General features: G+C 35.7%; 1 protein-coding gene across 1 annotated transcript in view; it reads left to right on the forward strand.

Moving 5' to 3' along the window:
• LOC113234076 (putative leucine-rich repeat-containing protein DDB_G0290503) overlaps positions 1 to 9043 on the forward strand; it is a 9988-nt gene extending 945 nt beyond the window's left edge. The window contains exons 3-7 of the mRNA XM_026469318.1: positions 623 to 737; positions 985 to 3550; positions 4101 to 4381; positions 6131 to 6335; positions 8041 to 9043. Coding sequence (XP_026325103.1) covers positions 623 to 737; positions 985 to 3550; positions 4101 to 4381; positions 6131 to 6335; positions 8041 to 8112 — 3239 coding nt within the window. The 3' untranslated portion in view covers positions 8113 to 9043. The remainder of the gene's footprint in view (positions 1 to 622; positions 738 to 984; positions 3551 to 4100; positions 4382 to 6130; positions 6336 to 8040) is intronic.
• Positions 9044 to 9769: the final 726 nt, after the last annotated feature.

Below are 9769 nucleotides of genomic sequence, written 5' to 3' on the forward strand. Positions count from 1 at the left end.
GAGCGTCAATATTTTCACATTACACTTAAAATTTAAAAATTTATTAAAGTCTACAACTCATTCGTAAGGCAGATTGCCCTGAGAAGAATGATTATGAAACTCTAGGGGTTGCTCCTTGTAAATATTAGTATAATTTAATTGACTTATAAATTTCACATAAAATTTCAATTTATAATTTTAATTATATTATGAATATACTTCAATCATAATCTAAAAATATTGTATTTTATTATATTTACATTATCTTTCGTATTCATTTAGTTTCGAATTTATTATTTGTTTAGTTTATACAACATGCAAATGGCGTCAGGGAGCTGGTTATCGTATCCGCGGCACCCTCTAGGTTATAGCTGAAAATCAGCGGTTTGCTCTTAAGTGTTTACTTAAGTCAGAAAAGTCAGTGGTCAGTGGTTACTGACGCTGAGCTATGGCCTTTTTGCACTGCTGCAGCACACATATGTAACTGGGTGTCAAGCAGTGCTGCAACTCTGCTGTTTTTTCTTTTTTTTTACTTATTTTTGTGTTATGTATATGTGTCTGTAGATCCAAATAAACATTTTATCTATCAATCTATCTAATCTATTGATGTCTGACAAATTCACACAAAAGGTAATTGTTACAGGAAAAAGTTGGTGGAAGAAAGTGGACCATTCCAGGGACATCCTTGAGGTCTTAGATAACCATCAGCCTTTGGCCACCAATAATGTCATGGAAGAGTTTGATGTTGAGATTTTGAGGTAATGCTTGTAATCTTGGTACTTTATGATGAAATCTATATAAATATGCGTCACAATTACCGAGCAACCTATTTTCTTCTTATTAGCTTCTTATTTTAGAGTCCCATGTTCAGAAGGTAGTATCGTAGACTTGTGTAAGTATCATAATCCCAGGCAAATTGTATGTGTGATTCTATAACATTATAACTAGAGATTTGATTTTGTAAATCGAATACAGCACTATTAACGAAAAATTTTTTTTTTCCAGTCAAGAGAAAAAAAACTATACCTTGGACATGCCAGAAAGTAGTGACAGTGAATCCATCAGTAGCATTGTAATTCCACAGAGAAAGCTGTTCACCCAGAAAGAGAACCTACATCAAAAAATGTTTGGCCGAGTTTTCGGAGCTGGGACAAGAGAAACTCTATCACAACAAAATAAGACCAACATAGCAGACAAGACTGCCAATGTAGGCCCAAAAAAATTATTTAACCAGGGGCCTAAACGATCTAAACCTGTATTTCCTGCCGCATTACTGAATATGTCACCAGATAAAACAGTTTCTAACAAAACTACAGAAATGGCAGCAGGACTAAAAGTACCATCGAGACATCTGTTTGGCAATCGCCCTAGTACAAAAAGAAAGAATATGTTTGCAGATTTCGTTGTCTCAGAGAGTGAAGATGATATATCAGAGGTGCAACCAAAAATGTTTGCTTTTGCACTCAATAAGAACCCAGTTAGACACAGCAGATCTATGTCTCGTGGAATTCGAGAACCGTCGCCTACTTCAAGTATTACCACAACTGACATAGAAATGGATGATTGGAATATGTTGCCCTCGTCTACAATGGTTGAACAGCAACTGGAAGCTGCTATGCCTGCTTCTACTCCCAGAAAACGTTCCCGGCTTAGCAAACTGTCTGAAGCATTAAAGTCTGTTAATACTATATCAACTGCAATGCAAGAAGTTAACAACCATCAAGGAATAGAGGCCGAAGTACGAAATAACGTAGAAACTAGCCAAAAAGGAATTAAAACTGCTGATGTTAGTGACAAAACCAAAGATGATGTGGCAATGGAAGGCTTTTACAATGAAAATCAAGAGCAGGTAATTGAACATGATGATAAGGAATGTGAAGACAACAGACTTTTACAAAATGGAAATGATATGGTGATACCCGAATACAAAGGCCACGATGAAGCCCTTAGTCAGCCAGGAAAACGTACCCGGCTTAGCAAACGTTCTGAAGGATTAATACCATTGGAAGAAGCTAAACGTCATGAGGAAGTTGAGGCTGAGATAGAAAAGAACATAAAAGCTAGCCAACAAGAGACAGAAGCTTGTATTAATGGCAAGGCTGAAAGTGACTTGGCACTGGAAAGTAATCACGAAGAAAATCAGGAGAAAGAAATTATACAGGATAATATGTATAACGAACTTGAACAACAACAAAAACATAGTAAGGAGATATCCCAAAATAAAAGCAAGGCAATAGAATTTGAAGATGAATATCAAGAGACCGAAGGAGACCAGAACGAAAGTAAAAAAGTAGAAGACGAAGAGCAAAATGAAAACGAAGATAATGAAGATGAAGAAGAAAGTGAAATCGAGGAAAATGAAGGCAAAGAACAAAGTGAAATCGAAGATAATGAAGATGAAGAAGAAAGAGAAATCGAGGAAAGTGAAGACAAAGACCAAAATGAAATCGAAGAAAATGAAGACGAAGAGCAAAATAAAACCGAAGAAAATGAAGACGAAGAGCAAAATGAAATCGAAGAAAATGAACATGAAGAGCATAATGAAAGTCAAGTAGAAGAAATTTATGAAGAAGAGGAACAAGTTCGAAATGAAAGTATAGAGGTTGAAGAACAGGAAGACGTCGAAGAACAAAATGAACATCAAGAAATGCAAAGGCACGAAGAAGTGGACGAAAGTGAGGACATTGACAATCAGGAAAATGAAGAAAGCGAAGATAATGAAGAAGAGCAAAATGAAAGTCAAGAAGTAGAAGAAAGGTCCGCAACAGATGATGAGGTTCATAATGAAAGTCAAGAGCTCGAACTACAAGAAGCCGAAGAACACGAAAGCGAGAATGAAATCGAACAAGGTGATATTATCGATGACAGTGAAGAAGCTCAAATTGAGGATGCGCAGGATGATCAGAAACTAGTATATGAAGATGATGATGAGGAGCAAAAAGATGGAGTGCAAAATGATAAAGATCAAATCGGAAATGAAAGCGAATCGCCAAATATGTCTCACGACACGACTGGCAGAAACCGACAAAAACAAAGCAACACGGCATCTCCTGAAGCCATCCTTCATAACATAACAAATGAAATGGATACGTTTACAGCCAAAGGTCGAAACACTAGCATTCGAAAAACAAAGAGTATTTTAAAAAACTTTACTATCAGACCAAGTCTTGCACCTCTGAAAGACAGTACTGGTTTCAGCGATGGCACAAAGAATTCCAGTGCTGAAGGCTCAGGGTGGGACTCTCATAGAACTACGCGTAGAACGCTTCGACAAACTTTTGGTAAAGATTTTACTCCAAGAAAATCACTAAGGGCGTTGGTCATGGAGAAATCGGCTAAGCGACAAACACTAATTGATGCAGCTAATGCTAATTTACAAGAAGCTGAGCCATCTGTAGATGAAAGTGACCATCAAGATATGCAAGTAGCCGAAGACCAAATTGATTACGAAGAGAATGCTCAGGAGATAGAAGAATCTGCGCACGAAGTCTCCAGACGTACTAGGCAAATAACACTTGAAATGTATTTACAGAAAATAAAGAAAAATAACATGGAAAGAAAGCTTAAAATTGTAAGTATATCTTATTTTGCTTCCTTGATGGTATCGTCTGTTTAAAGGTAAAACCACACAAGTGATATTTTCCACACAAGTCTTAATTTATTTATCTATGCTAAGAAAGACATCTGCAGAAAGATGGTGAATTTGTTACAACTGGTATATAATTGTAGAGATTTTTTCGTGGAAAATGTCACTAATGTGGTTTTACCTGTAAGCAGACGATATGGTGCAGGATTATTTGTTACATTTTAGTGATTATTTTTTATCAAGCATAAAAAATAATCACTAAAATTGCGCACTTCATCTTTTTGTTCACATTTGCATTGTGAACTTTTTTTTATTATGTCATCATGTTTCTACATTTTATTCTTTACACAGATTTGTAATTTACAAAAACGATTCTACTTCACACAATAACCTTTATAAATAATTTTAAGGGAAATTGAAATTTTGTTTAAATGATGGACCTAAAATATCACAATATTACCAACCCTACATTGTATACCAGTTTATTTATGTAAGTTTACCTAATTATGGCAAATGTTCTATCATCTGTTTACAGGAAGAACAAGTACGAAATTCGTTCAAAACCGACCCTCTCAAGGATATAATGAACTTCCGAGTACCATCGAAACAACGCCGTCCTAACGCAAAACCATTCAAGTCTCTTATGACAGCTCCAAAAGTGAAAAGAATCAGGTCAAATCTGATATCTTTGGAGGATCTGCCACCAGAACTCATTGAGGATATGAAGTATAAACCTCCAAAAAGATTCCGACCTAGCAATGCGTCTTGGATAACAAATCGATTGTACAAATTTTTGGAGAGCAAATTAGAAACTAGGTAAGCCATATAACATAAAATATCGAGCAGTTTCGTGGCTTTTCGTTAATTCTTAGTTTAGGATAACTTTCTTGAGATATTGTTTATACTAACTAAACATATGTGTTTAGATGTTCAAAACAAAATAGGATATTTTACGAAACACAAAATGCAAAAGACTAACTACATACATACTAGAGATGTGCACTGATCGTAAAGTCGGTGGCGGCGTGTGATGGTTTTCCAACCGGCGGCGACGGCGTTATCGGCGTGGCATTTATTTTTAAGATGTTTAAAAAATCACTAAAAGATAGCTTAAATCAACTTTTGTATTTATTTTCAACTTTTTAGCAGATATGTAGATTGGTTACCTTTAATAAAACTGATCAACTTAAAGAAATTAATATCGGACATAACTTATTGATGACCTTAGTTATTAGTCAGCTGTGATCACGGGATCTGTGAAAGGCCCGAAACATTGATTTGTTTGAATATGTAAATACGTATACGCGATTTTGATCCGAAAAAAGTAGTTGTACTTCCAACTTAAAGAAAGTTTGAAGACAATGATCACATTAAAACAAACGCTCTTAATTTAAATCTACTATGAATATGATGTATACACATACACATATACACAGGATCGTAATTCATTTTAATTGTACGGAAATATAGTTAACAAAGAAGCTTTATTAAAATACAACAAATTTTCGCCACGCCGATTTTACGTCGGTGAAATCATCGGCGGGGGTGGCGCGACGAACATGTCTACTACATACATAGATACTCATTTAAAACTAAGCATAAAATTAAGTATACCTTTATTGTATATAATAATATACTTCCGAACACATAATTCGAGTAGTGTTGCCAGGTTTTTGCGAAGTTAATTCGCCAATTTATTTGTGTTAAGTAGCCAATATTCGCCCAAGCTATAAAATCCCTAAAAATCAAGGAAAATAATTCTACAATTCTGCTTGCTGCCGGAAATTGGGGAATATGAACTCTCTTATTTCCCGAATTCCCCACACGTAGAAATACTCAAACCCCCAAGTAAGTTGTTTTACAACTCCATTCCCCACAACACCTCCAATCAAGTTTGTAATTCCCCAGACATTTTATTAAGTAGCCTAAAATCGCCTTTGTCTATTTCAAACAGCCTAAATATCGCCAAGTCGCCGAGTTATTTTCAAAAGGTTTTGTTGAAAATTTTAATTGCGAAACCGGGAAAAACTTTCTTCAATGATAATAATATATTTTTTATTCTAGCACTTGAAAATAAAAATGCAAGGTGGCTCGATTTATGTGTCCGGGAGTGTATAAACAAATTCCACTTCAAATCGCAATTTGATTAAATAGAGAAGAATGACTAGGAAACTCTAGCAGTTGCTAAAGTTTCACAGAGAGTGCGGTGGAATTAATTGAACGATTTAATCATCGGGTGACTAGACGTAGGCTGAAGTTCCACCCCTATGTTGTGGATATTTCAAAGATTCGCACGAAGCATTACAATTCCACATTAATATGACGAACGGCTACGAAGTGGAATTCCTTGCCTGCAGACTTATTATTCCCTGAACACTAACTTTAGCCTTTTCAAGGCGAGTGTTAATAGGCATTATTTAGGTGCATGCTCCATCGACGACCTCATCGCACTTATTTTATAATAAAAAAAAATTAATCAAGCAACCATGTTTAAAACTCAATTACTATATATATTATTATGATTAAAACACTTTATTATTATTATACAATACTTGTATTACTCAGGTACGATTACAAAGCCCGCGTAAGGTCAGAGGCGTTAGTACAAGTGATATACAACTTCGTCCGCGATACCCGCCGCGACCGCATCGCGCCATCCCACATGGTCAACGAGCTGAAGAGAGAGATGGCACGGCTCGACATTGTTAAAACCCATGCCGATTTCTATAATTTCTTCCATGAATACTTGCCCAAGGAGGTTAATCTTAAGGTAATTATTTAATGTTTTTATTTCGTCGCTCCATAGCAAGATTTTGTTGTGGAAGAATTCGTGCAGGAAGGACTGCCACCTTACCTATTATTGCTAACGCCAAGCAGTAATGTTAGCTTTATTGCGTTCTGGTTTAGTAGGCTGCTGGTGAAATTACAAGTATATGAGACTTATCAACTTATGTCTCAGGGTGACGGACGCAGTGGCAGTGCCAGTGCTCCTCAGATTTTTGTTTTAAAGCTTTGAGTGGCATGGCAACTGTTATTGACAAGCCTGTCGCTTACCATCAGGCGCACGACTTGTTCGTCCCGTCACTTTACCAAGTTAAAACTTACCTCATTAGAAAAAAAGTGACAGTCGAGGATAAAAATCATAGTTGCTAATTATCACTACCTTTAATGATAGAGGAAAATAATCATAATTAATTCTGCATGCTTAATCATCATAGACGGTTCATAAACTTCTTCGAGTCTTGTGAAATACTGGCTTAATTCAGACAGGGGTCTGAATTAAGCCAGCACGAAGAACTATGGCGTAAACTCCTCTTAGAGAAACGAGACGTATACGAGTTGACAGGGATGAGGTTAGATTTGACATGTTAAGTATTTCTATTTTCTTAACCCTCTGTCTGTCGCACACTTTCACTATACGCATATTGTAGGGATTTGACCCCAAGAAGTCCAAACCCTACAAAATTATATTTTCAAACTTTCATTGTAATATTTTTTTATAATTAAGTTTTATAAATAACAAACAAATAGAATTTCAAATGTAAATATTAAAATCTTTATTAATTTGTAAATTAATATGCACTTTAAAAATAGGATCTTTATTTTTAATTGGGATTCGGGGATCACGAAATAAAAATCTACTGCAACATCTAAAACTAAAATCTTTTTTCTTTCCTAAAACGTTTTAAAGAATATAATAAAAAATATTGAACAAAAAAACCCAATAAAAAAAACTTTTGTAATGGGACAGGCACACAAATTTTCACTCTCCAATTATATCCAATTAAATCGTAAGATTTTAAGATGTAATAACAATAATTATTATTAATGCCAAAAGTTGATTCCATTAGGGTTGAACCCCAGTTGTCAATCCGCACCACGTTCATACTAAACAGGTTTTTTTTATATGGAGTATCTTCAACACACAACGCTGAAACGTGTACAAAATGCCTGTTTCGTATTGACGCGCCAGCGCCGTGCGTGGTGACAATTCCCATCTTAAAGGTGGAAGCGAATTTTTGTAACGACATTGTACGTAGCATATTGATCTTTATGGTCAATTGTGTAACGTACAAACTAGATACGAGCCAAAATCTTCTGGGGAATGCGCGAGCAATCTCACGCTTACATTCCGTTCCGCCGCAATATAAATTGAGCCTTAACTTTTTGTATCCACGTTCACGTAAGTTATTTAGAAAATATAAATTTTAATTGAATATTTCGGTAATACGGTGGTGATACGTGTTGTAGTGAGGTGCGACGCTTAATTGTAATATTACTGTTTATTGCGCTTTAAGGTGACTTTTTTGCGTAATATAATTTACGATCTATGGACATGTAATAGTAAATATTTCCTCAGCGTTCTCACTGCAGATCTTTCCACATGTAATGTGAAAGATCAGAGTAAAAGCAAGTTGTAAAGAAATTAAGACTTATGCTCAGAACAACAAATTTAGATTTAATTTTATTTGCAGGTGATACCAGACGTTCTGAACGACATACCACTTCCAAAAGACGGAGTGTTCTCGGATATAATAGTGTCTTAAGAATTTTACACCCAAAAAAACAAAGATATTCACTTTGGGAACTGGACTTTTGGAGTATATTCATTAGACTATCGGCTACCCAGTTGTTCAGAAAAAGGGCGCTTTCAAATTGACGCTTATAGACGCTGCAGTCGCGCCGCCACTACTAATTTTCATACAATATTTAGAAGCGCAGCTGTAGCGCCGCTGTAGCACACGCGCTCGCCATTTAAGTGAAGTAAAAATTACTGAAGTGCTTCTACAAGCGACTAATTTGAAGGCGCCCTAAAATCTCATGTATTTTTGAACTACGTTAATAGTGACAATCTATAGAATTTAACATTTCATACTGAATATAAAGCTGATTTTCAGAGCGTTCGAGGTCGGAAACAGACGCGAGATTAGACACACAATAGACTGTTTAAGTCAATAAACGAGTCTCGCGCGCGGATGTCTACATGTAATGGTCGATGCTTTAATATATTGAATTAGCCAGTTTATCGTGAGACGAGTTGAGTCCGGGTTAGCGGGTTAGGATGCCTTCAAATTAGACGCGAGTGCTTCAGTAATATTTAGTTCACTAATTGTGATTGCAAAACAGACGCACGTGTGGCACGACAGTGGTGCCACTGCAGTGCTTCTATAATAAGAGTATAATTTGAAGGCGCCCCTGTGGTTACCGATTTCTTTCTAATATATAATACTTTTCTTGTAATGGCAATATGAACAGTGATGTGAATAGCCATTTCAGAGACCAAAAGTAAATTTCATCTTTTTAATAGTAATTGTAAAGGGACGGCATTATTTTCAAACTCTGTCCAAAAGTAGATAAGTTGTGCTTGTTCTTCTTTACTAATATTTTGTTGTAACTGAGTAAATATTATTGTATGAACTGATTTTTATTTTTATTATGTTTCGGAATTGTTCATTAATACGTAGATTAAATGCTATGATTATACAGTTGTGTTTTTTTCCAGGTAACCTACGTTTTTATAATTTTGGGCGCTATTTGCGTTCTATGTATGTACATAATTTATGTTTTATTAATTGACACTTTTCAGTTAAATAATCAAATTTAATTGACAGGATTTTAAACCAATCACTTGCAACCAACTGGCTGCCAGACTGACTGACATGTTATATAAAAAATAAAAAAGAAACGCTCCTTACAATATACAAAGCATATTTGAAAACCGAGACGATTTCATTGAATCCATAATATACCTATAGTGCATGGTGTGACGCCTATAAAAGGGCCTATGCCGCGAGCGGCGCAAGCAAAGTGAATGGGCTATTGCTTCACAACATCATTTGCTCCCGAATTTCCAATTTAATCGCGTGCCTACTAGACGGTGCCAAGATATTGATTACACCCGGGCGCTAGCGCTATATGTTAGCACCGTACTTTTTTAGCTTATTACTCGTGCATATCGACACTGTAAAGGTAAAACGTCTGACGTGCATTAAAAAAATATTTTTTTAAGAAAAATTTAAAAAATCAACGTATTTGTGATAAGGAAAAGCTGAGACTTTCTAGTTTTCCATACTCGTGTAACAAATAAAATTAGAGTCAGGATTTTTTTTATATTTACCAAATGCACGATAGATGTTTTTTTACCTTTCCAGCGTCTCGATACTATGTGAAGATAAGTCGCTCGGTACCGACTCCGACAATAAG

This window comes from Hyposmocoma kahamanoa, unplaced genomic scaffold (assembly GCF_003589595.1).
Source record: "Hyposmocoma kahamanoa isolate Upper Pololo Valley unplaced genomic scaffold, ASM358959v1 81, whole genome shotgun sequence".
NCBI lineage: Eukaryota > Metazoa > Arthropoda > Insecta > Lepidoptera > Cosmopterigidae > Hyposmocoma > Hyposmocoma kahamanoa.